The 16,007-nt window shown below is 28.3% G+C and overlaps 2 protein-coding genes across 6 annotated transcripts in view; both read right to left on the bottom strand.

Moving 5' to 3' along the window:
• Positions 1-16,007, bottom strand: part of LOC126903091 (uncharacterized protein C05D11.1-like) — a 234,923-nt gene that overhangs the window by 174,465 nt on the left and 44,451 nt on the right. The window lies entirely within an intron of this gene.
• LOC126903111 (uncharacterized) lies at positions 35-2,313 on the bottom strand. The gene is made up of 7 exons (XM_050681103.1): positions 2,214-2,313; positions 1,953-2,150; positions 1,621-1,871; positions 1,238-1,509; positions 924-1,146; positions 589-849; positions 35-491 (listed from the first exon to the last, which is right to left on the bottom strand). Exons 1-7 carry the CDS (start codon positions 2,300-2,302, stop codon positions 445-447), a joined length of 1,341 nt encoding a protein of 446 aa, XP_050537060.1. The 5' UTR covers positions 2,303-2,313; the 3' UTR covers positions 35-444.

Genomic DNA, 16,007 nt, shown 5'->3' with positions numbered 1-16,007 from the left:
CTGAGTCATTACTCAATTATTATAGATAAGATGTATTTATATAAACAGTTCTTTGTGTAAATAAACATTAGTCTCTTTGGATATTTATTATAGTTTTTTATACTAAAATTTTTAGTTACCTGGACTATTAACGTTAATTTTTTTCTGGACAGCTCTTAAATAATTTTTTGAGTTAAAAGCTATTACAGCTGCTTCAACCCTAGTACCATAATTATTTTTCTGAGTAAAATTAATTCTTTTACCACCAACATGCTTATTAATTAAGCTATTCAATTGTTCACATGGATTATTATCTACATTCTCAATTAAACTATCAGCATTAACAGACAGTCTATACAATATATTTTTCATTTGGGACATCATTCCTGCTTTTTCTGCGTCTGGTACTAGATTCATCTCCCCAGCTTTAGATCCAGAACAAAAATACTCCGCGCATTTGTCGTGTTATCCAAGTCTGTGGTATAAACTATTTTCTATATCTTTTCTAAGTTCTGAAACAAATAAAATAAATTCCGTTTAACAATAATAAATTATCCAATAATTAAAAAAAACATATAGTTGACGGCAAAACAGTTGTTTCTTAAATACCTGTTATTTGATGCTGAACAGGTAAATTAGTGTTCAAATGATGTTCCATGGCTTTTGTTACATCAGAACGGAAACGCAAAATATTGTTAGATATACATTTTCGAACATTGATGGGATAATCTGCTCTTTTTGTTAAAGCCATCATTTTGGTGCAGTAATTTCTTAATAAGTGATTCCGACATTCAATTTTTTTTATTTGAAAATTACTACCGTATGGCAATACTTCATTAATTTTTTTTGTGACACTGCTATCACCATCTCCTATATTAATTAAATAACAACCCGTAAAAATAGACTGCTTAAATTAGTAATCTAGAATTATTTATACACTTTACCAATTAACTTATTATATTTTAAGCCATGCATATTTACACTTTGTAAAAAACCCTCAACAATAGCATCAGACTCCATTGAAGTTGAAGATTTACTCCAGTTTAAAAAGCATAAATGGCTAGGTGCTGCTTCTTTTTTTGTTCTAGCTCTTTGGCAAACACAACAATATCTATTTCTTATACCAATAAATAAGACTTTTTTGGTTTGCAAGCCAATAATTGCAGCCTACAATAAATTTGTTTAAAATTAAGTCTAAAATTTAAAATTCAGAACATTTTATGATCTTTAACAAATAAAAATATTAAATAAATCCTACAGCTCCTGAAAAGGCGTTTAATTTTGTTTTGTAACTTCTTTTGGACCATTGGCCATCTGCAATAACTGTGCATAATAGTACTCCTTTGTCATCAACATTTCCTCTCTCTAGCGCTATCCTTCTTTCTTCTTCACCGGCACTTTTCATTTCTTCTATTGCAGAATTATTAACAGAATCACTTACGTTATTCAAAATTTTTATGTATGATGTTGATGATAAAGCGGGTATTTCTGCTGAAGCACTAAACTCGCTAAGTTGTGTGTATCCTATACCTACACATAACAGCATGGTCAAATTATTTAAGCTGACAATTTTGATCAAATAGTTAGGAAAAAATTCAATTTTTGTAAATTTAAAAAAATGTGTAATAAAATTAAACGTACCAATCGCTAATGTACCATTTACAATGGCTTGGTTAATTTCTAAATATTTATTTTCGTTTTGGTTTTCAGAAGTAAATGATGACGTAGTACCACACATTTTACACTTGAAGTAAAATACAGAGTTATAACCTTTACGAATTTCGTTTTTGAATTCCATATCTAAAAATGAGCAGTCGAACTTACCATGTTTACTATTTTGTATTTGCTTGAATAAATGCTTGATGTCAACAATTCTCCGACCTTCGAGACAACTAATAATTTTACATAACACCAGTAATTAATTTGCAGCTTTTTTAAAACGATGAATATTTAAAAATAACATTCGAACTTACTTAGTAGTGGCTGTATCATTATAATTACAATTTTCATTTTCAAGTGGTAGAATATGATTATTAATTTCCGAAATATTCAGATCAGAAATGTTACTCAATGCTTGTTGAGGATTGTCATCAAAAATAATTTTATACGGTGTACTACACTCTCGCAGAACAGGATTATTTGCAGTTAAATCCGAGTCATAATTTATTTCTCTGAAATTATAATCATTACTGAAGTATCAAAACGTAGACGCAATATATATTTTTGATACTTACATTTTCTTTTGTCTCATATTTCTCATTTTTTGAGTCATTTTTCGTTTGCTACTTTTTAAAACGCGGGTTTTTGTTTTGTACGGGGACATAATCACAACAATTAAAAAAAAGTAATAACAACACAATACAAATTAAAAACTATTTCAAAAATATTTACGTAATAACAACAGTCAAAAATTCATATAATAATCAAATAATCGCTTGCATCAGGTTATAAGAACCTTCTGAACACTAATGATGAAAAAGTCTAAGTTAGAGTCTATTTCTTACATTCAAAAAAAACTTACTCATAAAGATGATTTTATCATTTTTATTAGTTCAGGAAACGTAAATTGATGGAAGCAGGGAAGTTCTTATATTTTGGTAATATATATTATTTTTGGTATAAATAGGCCAATAATATTTGGTTGCTTAAATAATTATCGTCATTGGATTAAAATAATTCAAATGTTTATTATTTGGCTAAATAATTTATTTTTTTATATATATTTATATACACGTTATATTTCATTATTTGTATATTAAATACTAGGTTGGCAAGATATACTCGTAAAATTTTATTGTTAATTTTTTAAAGTAGAACAATAGTCAAGCAAAATTTTGTATTTATAATTTTTTAAATAAATATTTTAATACATTTTCAAATCTTCAACTTTGAATCGGATAGAAAAATACAGTTGTTCTGGACGGAGATGGCTTTTAGGGGGGCTAAGGGGCTGTTAAGAAACATTGCGACAATGAACGTTTTAACAGTCATTATAACTTTAAAAGCTCTTAGCGGACGGGCAACCGCGAATAAGTCTTTGGCAGCTAAAAAACCAGTATCCAAAAAATCAGAGCTTTTATATAAAATAAAAATTATCGAAATCAAAGCACGAAAAGTGCTATCACTGAAAACGGGCATTTGCCATGTCTCTGCTCTACCAGTAGTAACATTTTTATTCACCTTGATATTTTCGATAGCAAGAATCGATAATTGTAAAATCAAATGATGCTTTACAGTTTTATATGAATAAAAACTCCTAAATTTCCTAGAATTGAAACAGCCACTTTAATAAGTCATTAAGATAAGGCCGCGTCAATGACGATAATTTTACGCTAGTGGTATGTTTGTCCGCTCGACCAAAAAGCGTTGTTTTTTACAATTATTTTGCATTTTTACATAAACTTATAAATCATTTAATCTTGTTAGTATTCATCTTAGAGTTTTGAAATTTTGAGGAGGCAAAGAATATAACAGTTAGAAATGTTTGTAATGAGCTTTTTAAGATATCACTATTCAGCAATGATTTATTGCAGTTAAAAAAAAAAAAAAATTGATTTTTTAAAAAATTAATTACACTCAAACTAAAAGTCCCCCCCAAAAAAGCCTATTACAATCATTTCGAAATAATGTTTTTTAAATATCCTCAAAATATCAAATTTCTACGATCACTTTAAACCGTATAATATGAATTATACTTTTGATCATTTTCAAGCCTAAAATTATGGTGGTGTAGCGTCCTCTTAAACATATAATTTTTTATATATATTTATTTAATAATTAGTATAGTTGAAAGTAAAATATAAAAATTTATTCTAATTTCAAAGGTAACTAACATGGGCATAATCAAATCACATTAATTAAAAACTAATATTTAATATTAATATTAATAGATAATATGAATATTATAAAATTCATTATTTATTTACATTCTTAAAAAAAAGGGTGAGATGTAGTGCAAAGGATTATTCGGACACCGCCTTAGCACTGATATTCAGTTACGCTATTTGCTATTGATTCCCAGATGGGCGACCTTACGAGAACAATGAAAAACACCTTGTTCCATGATGAGATTGTATCAGATCGACATCCGATGTAAAAATTATGTCAAATCGTAAGATAGAACTAACCCCAAAAAGTTGGAAAAGTAGCTAAGGAGATGATTAATATAATCCTATTGGAATATCATAGAAGCAAATAGTGATTTGAACTACGGGTGCGAAAGTTCCAAAGGTAAAAAATATTTTTTCTCGCGTCGGGCGCTCAATATACGAAAAATATGGCACAAAGCACCCACGCTTTTACCACAATAATATTAGTATTTTTCGTTCATTATTGTTTTAAGCTTATTTTAAAAATTATTTTTAACTTTTTAGTTCAATGTACTTTAAAAGCGTGTTTTTTTAGTTTTTTTAAACTATTTATTTTTTACTTTTTAGTTTCATGTTATGATAGTAGTTACTATCAATATCATGGTTGTTACGGGTAATAAGAGTTCGATTCCAGAGAGGGATCCTGAGAAACTGCGCTACCACATCCAAGGAAAGCAGCAGGCGCGTAAATTACCAACTCCCGGAACATGGAGGTAGTGACGAAAAATGACGATACGGGAATCATCCTTTGTAATAGAAATGAATACATTCTATATCTCTTAATGAGAATAAAGCGTGTTAATATATAACGTTATACCTAAGGTATAAACGGCGGCAGCGGCGATAGGAATATATAAATATATATACGTAAGACGCCATTACACGCGAGAGGTATTGGTCAGTCAAAATAAAAATTTGTTTATATATAGATATAATGATCCTTATAATTCTGTTTATTTAATTCCCTTTTTTTAATAAAAACCCAAGTTGCGTTTCTGTAATTAAAAGTTATATTTTATTTTTTATAAATTAACAAATAAAAGAAAAGCATTACCTGTTGTTAGGAACAGGACTGAACAGTAAACGAACTCCTATTCTTACGAAGGCGACAATTAAGCTAAATTAAGCTAAATAAAAATTATAACATCAAGTATTATGAGATTAAAAGTAAATAAAATTTGTACCATGAGTAAGCCAATTAATTCCAATGCTCTAACTACCTTACCTGTAATATGTGTTCAGTTAGTTATTTATAATATATGATTTGTGATAGTGGACTGTATATGTGCTCAAGAGGAAAAGGGAAATGTGAATATTCAGTGCGACATGATTCAGTGAAATCAGTAAATTTATTGCAATGAGCAAAATACAAGAGTAATGTTAAATACAGACTTAAATTCAATTATTTTGTACAATTATATTAACAAAGTAAATTAAGAAATTAGCAGGTATTGGAAAAAACACAAGTATAATTGTTATGAATGTTAACAAAATGAAGATAGGGATAAGTAATAAAATTGTTCAAGAGAAGTAGTTGAATCAAATATATGAAAAAAAAAACAATTGTTATCAAATTATGAGTTCAAAAACAAATGGACAAACATTAGAATTCAATAACCAAAGGACAGAGTTAATTTCAATCGTGCAATGACCAGTGGTCGATTAAATCAAATTGTAATAATAATATAACAAACGACTAATTTCATTAAACAATAAACAATTAACTCAGCTACACTAGTAAATGAGCAACTCAACTATTTAATTACTTTAGCTTATGTGGACGTATGGACTTGAGTTGCTTTGTACTACCACATGAATAACATAATAAGATAATCGTAACATAAATTACTAGAAACTTAACTACACTTTTAACTTATCTACATTCTAAATTAAATATTACTGGACAATTGTACCAAAGGGCTCGCACTTTAACAGTCTGCTGATTGTGTTTTAATAGAATAATTGTATTGTTACAATCCAGAATAGAGTTAATAGATCTAAAGAGTTTCATACAAATGACAATGTACCCTATGGGTAATGTGAGCTAATGTGCGAACCACAAGGTATATAAAATAACAAATAATAAATAAAATATTAAAATTATTACCAATTAATATTATACAAATTTGGTTTTGTGTTACGCTGCCGGTTCAAATAGGCTAACAATCGTACTTACGAATTAACACCAGACGAACGATTTTAGTAGTAAAACAAAAAAAAATATAATGTTTTAGGTTAGGCGAAAAGCAATAGTTTAACAACGAGAGCGAGACAATAACGCGGTTTTACAAAACAAAAAAACAATAAATCTAGGCGACGGATCTCGAGAGAGTGAATTATAAAACTATAACGGCCAAGCGTCCGATGAGGGAAGTGTTATCACCAGATAATACACTATCAGTATGACCAACTTGAGTGTTCACCCGAACACCTGTAATTAAAAGAAAACAACAATAGAAGTTTTTACTTTACTAATAGCACAGAATAGATTAAACCAGAATGGACACTGATAAAAAAATTACATGTATTCTTATGGGAGTACGGTAATTTTGAGCTTATGTCGCTCAGTGTTACCATAAAATCAATAAAATAAATAATTGTATGCATATAATTCATTGTACTGAACAATAATTGTACATCGACGGTTGATTTGAACTCTAAATGTATTATTTACATGCTAATTAGTTTAGAAAATTTGCATAGTAAATTTTTTGGATTTATTTTATTATTATTTCTAAACATATAACACCATTTTAAAACTTTCAATTAATGTTTTCATTATGTGTAATTAGTTTGTTTAATATATTTTTTATTTTATGTATATTTAATAAAGACTTATTTAGGGGAAAAAAAAATTATTCAATATCCACATAATATTAAATTTATTTAAAACATATATTACAATAATTTACAAATATCATATACATAAATAAATAATTTATAGATGAGTTAAAATAGACAATTTCCTATTTTTAATTTTTTTCTCAGACATTAAATTTTTATTTAAAAATTTTATAGCTGTAAATATTCTAAATCTTGTAAACAAATTAATTAAATACAATTTATCAAAACATTTACAAGGGTGGTTAAAAGGTACATTACAAAAATAATTTTTTAATTCGGCTCCAACTCCATCTACAATAGCAAGTGTGGAAAAGTTATTAATAAAAATATTTTCTAATTCATTAATANTCCATCTACAATAGCAAGTGTGGAAAAGTTATTAATAAAAATATTTTCTAATTCATGAATAAAATTATAAAATGTATCGTGCGGCATCATTAAATTTCCAATTGTTGAGTGGTCTCTTGTGGGGTATGCTTTATAGAATGACAAAAGAAATGACTGATCCAACTGTTCTTGAGAATGTGCATAGTCAACACAAATTTGGCAAGTATGTTTCTTCATACATTTCTTCATTAGATAACCTGACACGTAAGTTAAAGTATTTTGTTCCGGTAGATTTAAAAGTCTGTAGTCAACTGTTCCTATACCTATACCTTTAAACTTGAAATGTTCTTTTTGTGGTTCTTCTAAAGAAATTGCTTGATCTGAGGTTGGTTCTATTGAACTTAGTATTTCATCAAAATCTTTTATACAATTTGCACCAGGAGAGTGTTGAAAATAACTTAAGTACAACATTTTTTTAAATGGCCATGTAAATTGAATGGGTGTAGGGTTAAAAGAATTGCCTTGTTGCTGGCGAAATGTGCAAAAAAGATTCTCCAAGCAGTCCTGATTGAGTCTGTTTGTATAGAGGACAAATTTTTGGGATTTACTAGGATTTAATAATGTCCACAAAAATTGAAGCCCTGAAATTGATATTAACCAGCTGTTGATAAAATTAATCCTGTTTGTTTCATCAGAACCTTTGAATTTGTTAATTACTTTTAAATTTCTGAAGATATCTGCCATTTTATTTAAATGTGAAATTTGTGACTCAGTGTTTTTGAAAGGACGATTAAACTCTTTTCTATTTGGAATTTTCGATGAGTTAAATATATCAAATAACTTGTCCATATTACTGATGAAATCAATTGTAGCTTGAGCAGAGGCTGGTAAAATTTTGGAAATTAAAGCAACAGACATCCCAGCAGCAACAGTATTACTGAAGATTTGTGTGGCTAAGTAGGCTCCCATTTTTTCAAATGGACCAGGATAAATATGTGCATACATCAATTTGGGAGCCAAGCGTAGATTGCACTCTGAATCATAATTGTAAAAAGATACTATTTGGTCTTTAGTAGTAATATTGTCATTAATATGAAAGTTATGTTTGAAGAGCATATTTCTAGTAGATTTTATCAGATGAGGCGGGTCAAAAATAATAAGCAATTTGTACTGAATTTACTTCAAAATATGGTTTTCCAGGAGACACATACAAGTTTTTTGCAAACTGAGAAAAATTCGAGCCTTGATCTGTAATGAATGCCTTGATGTTCAATTTAATATTTTGCAACCGCGAAATAGTTGAAAAAATAATATCTTTTAAATCATTGCCAGAATAGCTATTAGAGATGAGAAAATATGCGATTGGTTGTTTCCAATTATGATTTATTCCTCTAAGCATAAGTACAATAGCATATTTTACAGGTTCATATTTTCTGCACTTAGTTGTCTCATGAAATCCAACTATTTTGTTTCTTGCAACTTTATAAAATAAATGTGTTTTAAGTGACATTTCATCAGCGCAAAGGATACAATCACGAGCGTCAGGTAATAAACTATTAATTTTATATGATAATAAATGAAAAAGAAAATCATTGAGTCCCGGTGTAATTTCAAATCTGCTAGTGACTCTTCTCAATGTTCGGCATGAAGGAAGGTTGAGAGGTTTTTGCATATTTTTATATAGTTTTGCACTTATAAAAAATATATTAAGAGCTAATTGTTTGATTTCATTTGAATACCTTTTTTTATATATATTTGAATATATCCTTTTGGTTTTCGATTTTTGTTTTCAATTTGTGATTTCACCAATAGACATATAGTTGGTGAGCAGTATTTTTCACAGACTTTCAGACAGGTCATGATGGAATAATCTTCAGCTAGTTCAGGATTACAACTTATTACTGACTCCAGTTCTTCTCTTCTTTTTGTTTCTGCGAAGAGCTCTTTCCTAAGTGACATTTTCCGTGGAGTTCGATCTGTTAGAGATGATGGAGTTTGACAATGGGTAGAACTCATTTCTACTGATGTCGAAGTGGATACATCCGACACAGATATCGTTGAATAGGCAAAGGATGTATCTAAAATAAAAATTAAATAGATATTGTAATAAAAAATTAAATAGTATTATAATATAATAATCAGTCTAATTAAGTATTTATAAATTATTTTAGAAATAGCTAAAGTTATAAGTAAAAACATACCAGGTGTTGAACATGATGGCAAGCACTCCACCGTTTCATTATCATTATCAGCAATAGTTTCAACAGCCTGTTCCTCTTTGTTTAATAGTGCATCTTCAAATAACGTTGGAATAGCATCAGGTCTAAGACGGTTCTGTTTTTCATTTCGANATCTAAGACAGTTCTGTTTTTCATTTCGAAACATACAGTTTTCAAAATGCAATGAACACAACCGATAATTTTTGTTCAAAACTGCTGCATCAATTCCTTTGAGATGGGACAATCCACATTTGTCAATCCAAACTTCACACCTATACAATAAATAATAATTTAATATTTCAATTAATTGAAATATATTTTATAAATGCTAAACAAATTACTTACCTAGAAGGATCCTTAGGAAAAGAAAAATGACTTACTAATGCCGGATCTACTTCTAAACTTTTGCAGTTTTTTATTGAACATTTAAGTATTTTTCGTTTTGCAGTTAAAAAGTAGTCCATTGCAATTGAAAAATTAAAACTACAGCAAGTGATAATCACTAGTCAAAATATAATAGCAAAACTCACAACAACGGTGAACGGAACACAACACACATGAAGGGCAGACAAACCACAATTCACGAATGATCAGTGCGTCGCTACAGATTTATGACATGTGTAGGCGGTTTGTTTACCAATAAACCATGTTTATAAACATTGTGTTTACAAACAAACACAATGTTTTCAAAGTGTTTTGAGTGTGAAGTGGGTGGAGTGAATGCGTTACGACAGTCTAGTCTTACGACGGAATACGCGGAAATAATAACACGTGCGCGTGGAAAGTTACATTTTACAAACATACAGGTGAAACTAATATAAGTGTGTTAAAAAATAGATAATTACTGATTGGTTGAATAGTAGTTACTCATCTCCGAACAATGTTATAATTCTAAAATTAGAATTAATAAAATATTTTTTAAGAATCATACTGTGAGCAAAATGATAGTTTTGCCATTATTTTGTCTAGACAACATAATAAGTAGAGTGATCGTTATGCTTTATAAAGGTGTATGATGCGGGATGATGTGTTCAGGCACGTAGATATGGATGGGCCTGGCCCCCCAAATTTAAAATTCAATTACTTTTACGAATTATCAAAAACGTGCTAGGCCTTATATGCATTGAAATTAATATTAATTTGTGATTACTATTGAGTAATACAGTTATTACTATGGCTGTATTTTCATTTTTATATTCATAGAAAATTTATTTGAAAAAGATAACGTTCTAGACGTAACAATAAATGGAATAGCAGTTACTCCAAATGTGGTTGTAGGTAAAATTTTTTTAACTCTGATCCAACAAATGATAACAAACTACCAACTATCTGCATTGGTTAGAATCTACTTGATTACAAAATTCGATAGTGTATACTCAATGAAAATTTTTGTGTTAAATTTTTTCTTTAATTAGTTTCTTTTTTTATAATTTAGTAGTTACAATTTAGTTATAAATTAAATAGCAATAAAAATATGACTAAAAAAAGGCAGGAATTGTTTTTAATTTAAAATAAAATAAATTTTACATTGTTTATAATTTATAATATAAATATTATTTATTTAAAAAAATTTTATAACTTATTTGTTATTAATATTTAGGTATAAATTATTTTTTCTTAATAGCATAAAAGTTGAAAAATTAAATCAGCTTATGTTCACATCATTATTTTACTAGCTTCGATGCGAAGCTGAGAAGGTATTGGTTTTACTATGATGTGTTTTTTTATTTTTTTTTTTGTGTCTGTTACCACTTTTTCTCAGTCTCACCAAACCGATTTCTTTCAATTATACGTCAAAAGATCACAAATCGTATCTAGTCGAAAACATTACCCTCAAAAATTGAAATAATTTCCCTCGTTCCCCGTCAATGGGGGAAACCCCTCAAAAAATTACAAATTTAAAAATCGTTAATTTTCGAAATTTTTTCAATTTTTTTTTCTTAAAATTGCCCAAACTTTTTTATATAAATGCATGATATCGTTACTTTTCATTTGATAAATTTTTTTTATAAATCTGACCCTTTACTTACCCACAGGGGGGGATTTAAAAAGACAACTTTTTCAACTTAACTTTTGAATTAAATTAAAGCTAATGTAATATATTTTATTATGGAAAATTTTCAGACTTTATTTTGTATTCACGGCGAAAGCAGACCTCAAAGTTAATAAAAAAAATTCGAATTTTGTAAAAAATTTTCATATAAATTATGAAAAAAACCCAGCACAGTGAGGTCTCGGATAGTGTTTAATTTTAAAAAATTGGTAGATTATTCCAAAAGCTACATGATTTCCTTATTTATATCTTGATTCCAAGTTTAATGATTTATAAATGTAATATATAAATATATAAATGGAAATGGTTTCATTTAAAAAAAAGTGTGTAACATAAAAGAAGAATATAAATAGTACTCATCATAAAAAAATTATATTGAACCATACATGTTTCAAAAAGTTAAATAGCATTATAAAGTTAAAAAACCAAACCTCCAAAAAAATTACAAATTTAAAAATCGCTAATTTTTTTAAATTTTTAAATTTTTTTTACTTAAAACTGCCATAACTTTTTCAAAAATGAACAAATCAATATAATTTTTTTTTATAGATTCATGATGGCTTTACCTTTCATTTGGTATATTTTAGCTTCGATGCGAAGCTGAGAAGGTATTAATTTTACTATGATGTGTTTTTTTATTTTTTTTTTTTTGTGTCTGTGAACGCTCAATCTCAGCTCTCACCGAACCCATTTTGATGAAAACTATGTCCAAATATCACAAATCGTATCTAGTTGAAGACATTACCCTCAAAATTTGAAAAAAATCCCTCGTTCCCCGTAAACGAGGGAAATCCCCCAAAAAATTACAAATTAAAAAATCGTTAATTTTCGATATTTTTTCAATTTTTTTAACTTAAAATTGCCATAACTTTTTTAAAAATTACCGAATCAATATAATTTTTTTTTTTATAGATACCTTAGGTATTCACCTATCATTTTATATATTTTTGTTAACATTTGACCCTTGACAAGCCCAAAGGAAGGGTTTCAAAATGGTAACTTTTTTACAAAAAATTAACTTTTTCAACTTAACTTTTGAAAATGTTCCGGAAAGACTGACAATTTTATATATACCTTAAATTAAATGTAATATACTTTAATTTGAAAAAAAAAATTTGACCTCTGGACTAGTCTTCATGATGAAAATGACTACCGTATGTAAAAATATGCTATTTTTTTGAAAAAATTCTTGATCTTATATTTTACATTTTTTAGCATTATGAAGCTATAACTTTTTAAAAAATGCATGAATCAATTCTTTTTTTTAATAATAAATACTTCATATATACCTCTTTCATTCGACATACTTTTTTTTTTTAATCGGACCTTTTCCCTTTATATAGGATCTTCTCTAGTTAAATTTGATTTTTCTGCATATGGTAAATATAAAGCGTCTTCGTCAGATATTTCAATTTTGTGACGCAATTTATACAATATTTTTAATAAATCACTCCATGATGACTCACTTGGGCTAATTGTTAAAAATATAGTAGGGTGACCTAACTGTCTTATCATCGCAAAATAATTTTTCCTTACAGTGGCTAAATGTGATGGTGAATTCTGTATATTGTGTAATAAACGGTAGCCTTGATCACCATCAATCATTCTCGTTAGATTTTCAGTATTTGCAACGTCATTAGCTCTTAAATTTTACTTTTTATTTTTTCGCATAATTATTTGTACATTACTTGAAATTTGTTTGTGTACTAAAACTTTACATTTGAAAAATAAATTTGGGGTGTCTGCTGCAAAACGCCTATCTGAATTCAAAAGTTCTGATCTAATTACCTTGGAGTATTTTTTTAACGGATCTTTAAGTTTTCTTGGTTGGCCACCAAACAAATTAGGAAACGCTTTTTCTTCGGCATGGTCATCAATTAAGATGGATAAGGGTCTCATACCTTCACCCGGAGCAAAAGACACATAGTCACCATTTTCAACCATAGTGTCTATAGTTCTTGGGTTGACTAGTTCATCATTGTCACTCTTATCGGACTCTTCACTAACTAACAAGTCTGTCTCCTCTGTTATTGCCTGAATATAATTTGTAACATGGCTATACGATTCTTCGTCAATTTTTACGCCTTTATACAAAGGTTCGTGTCTTAGATCCATCAAAACCCTCACAACTAACATATGGCGAACATTTTGGTACAAATAATGCTGCTTAAAACAAGATTTTCTCTTTAATTTGACTTTCATAATTTTAATAGTAGCCAAATTTTCTGCTCTCCGTGGTAGAATATTTGTTGTTCTTGTCAAATCAATTGGTACGTTTACTACGCTGCTTTGAATTTTCAATTGACCTTCTCCGCGAAGACATTTGAATACTTTCATAAATGGTAATCGCAGTGATACTTTCTATTTGTTTAAGCTCCTTAACTGACTGTGGAACATGATTTAATTGAAAACCATTTCCAACATACAATGGTGGAATTTAAATTTATTTAAATGACCATAACAACTTGTGCATACTAGTACACTTTTGCTATCATTGTAATCAATGTTAATACTAAGTTGTCTTAATAATTTTTTTGAAGTTTTGATTATGCTACTTGGTAATCTTAAACGGCTACAAGAAACACAAGTTTCAGACAAACCTTGCGTTTTTTTAAAAATATATTCTGACAGTAAAGTTTCCACTTTTGCCGTTTTGTATTTAATTTTTCCTTTTCACGCAACCTGTAGGAAGATACATGATAAAAACATTTTCTACGATTTGACCCTGTGCTGCTATTTGAAGAAGCTCTTCTTTTAACATTCGAATTTGATTTGCTCTTTGATAGGCCCTTCTTATATCAGGATTTTCTTATTTATTTTTCATATTAATTTTAGCAGCTTCTATATTAGCTTTTTTTATAGCTGGAACATTCTTTATACATTTTTTATATACTGACCATTTATTGGTTTTGTTGATTCGTATTTTAAGTTTTCTACAAATATCATCGATTATATCTGAATTAAATATTCAAAAATTTGACATAGAGTAGTTCGATTTTTCTAGAATTTCCATTATTTTAGAACTTCTACATCTATTATTTATTGACAAACTATTGTCTGTTTCAATCACAGGAACCATATCATTTTTTAAGATTTTCCTTAGACATGAATTTTTATAGTTAATATAGTACACAATTCGTTTTTTTAATTTTAAGTCATTTTGTTTTTTATAGATTTTTTCACAAATATTGATTACACAATTATGTTTAATTGTTACCTTGGAATAATCTAATTTGGGATATTCAAAACGAATATACTCAGCAACTTCATTGATTTTATGAAAACTCATTTTTATTTGTTGATGTAAAGATTATTTAAACTTTTAAAAATAACGTTAACAACTTTTGTATAACTATTCTACAACTTAAATCACAGAACTATACTCTTAAAGGTAGACGTAAACTACTTTTGTATAACTGTTTGACCACTTAAATGTCAGAACTGTCTTGAGTGACTGTGAACAACTTAATACTAATGAGCAGAATAAGGGGAAGAAAATAAAGGATGAATTTAAGGATTGTTTTTCAAAGGATGTGAAAAAAAAATTCATGTGTTAAACTTAATTATATTTTGACTTTTGTTGGGAGCATGTGAAGGTATTAATTTTGCTATAACTATTTTAAATTAAGTTTGGAAATGTATTATTTTGCTCTTGGAATACTATACAGAATGATTTTTTAACTACATCTCACTAAATGTTTTTGAAAATATGAGAATTAATTCTTTGTCCCGAGATCTTATCTTCTATGTGCAAATGGCTGTCGAAAATTTTAAAAAAAATGTAATGTTTGCGATAAAAATTACATTTTATCGGGATGTTTTTTGTACTTAAAACTGCCATAACTTTTTCAAAAATGAACAAATAAAAATAATATTTTTTTGTATTGAAACCTTAGATATTTCCCTTTCATTTGATATAATTTTTTTTGAAAATCTAACACTTATTCTGCTCACTGGGAGGATTTAAAATAGTAACTTTTTTACAAAAATATAGTTTAAAAAAACTAAAAAACACGCTTTTAAAGCACATCAAACTAAAAAGTTAAAAATAATTTTTAAAATAAACTTAAAACAATAATGAACGAAAAATACTAGTATTATTGTGAAAAAAAGCGTCAGGCGCTTAATATACAAAAAATTTGGCACAAAGCACCCACGCTTTTTTTCACAATAATACTAGTATTTTTCGTTCATTATTGTTTTAAGTTTATTTTAAAAATTATTTTTAACTTTTTAGTTTGATGTGCTTTAAAAGCGTGTTTTTTAGTTTTTTTTAAACTATATTTATTTTTCACTTTTTAGTTTCATGTTATGATAGTAGTTAATATCAATATCATGGCTGTAACGGGTAAAGGGGAATCAGGGTTCGATTCCGGAGAGGAAGTCTGAGAAACGGCTACCACATCCAAGGAAAGCAGCAGGCGCGCAACGTGGAGGTAGTGACGAAAAATGACGATACGGGAATCATCCTTTGTAATCGGAATAAATACCCTATATATCTCTTAATGAGAATAAAGCGTATTAATATATAAGTTTTAATAGTAATTAGAATATATATATATTTAAAGGGACTTAAGTACGTAAACGTATCATGCATGAGGTATAGCCGTGTTTATGTGGGCGGGCATGGCGGAGGGAACATTATACACGAGGCATATACGGCGGCAGAGGCGTCGGCTGTAGGAATATATAAATGAATATTAACATATACGTATA

Source organism: Daktulosphaira vitifoliae, unplaced genomic scaffold (assembly GCF_025091365.1).
Source record: "Daktulosphaira vitifoliae isolate Bord-2020 unplaced genomic scaffold, ASM2509136v1 Scaffold_3, whole genome shotgun sequence".
Taxonomy (NCBI): domain Eukaryota; kingdom Metazoa; phylum Arthropoda; class Insecta; order Hemiptera; family Phylloxeridae; genus Daktulosphaira; species Daktulosphaira vitifoliae.
This window is presented reverse-complemented; position numbering and strand designations above follow the sequence as displayed.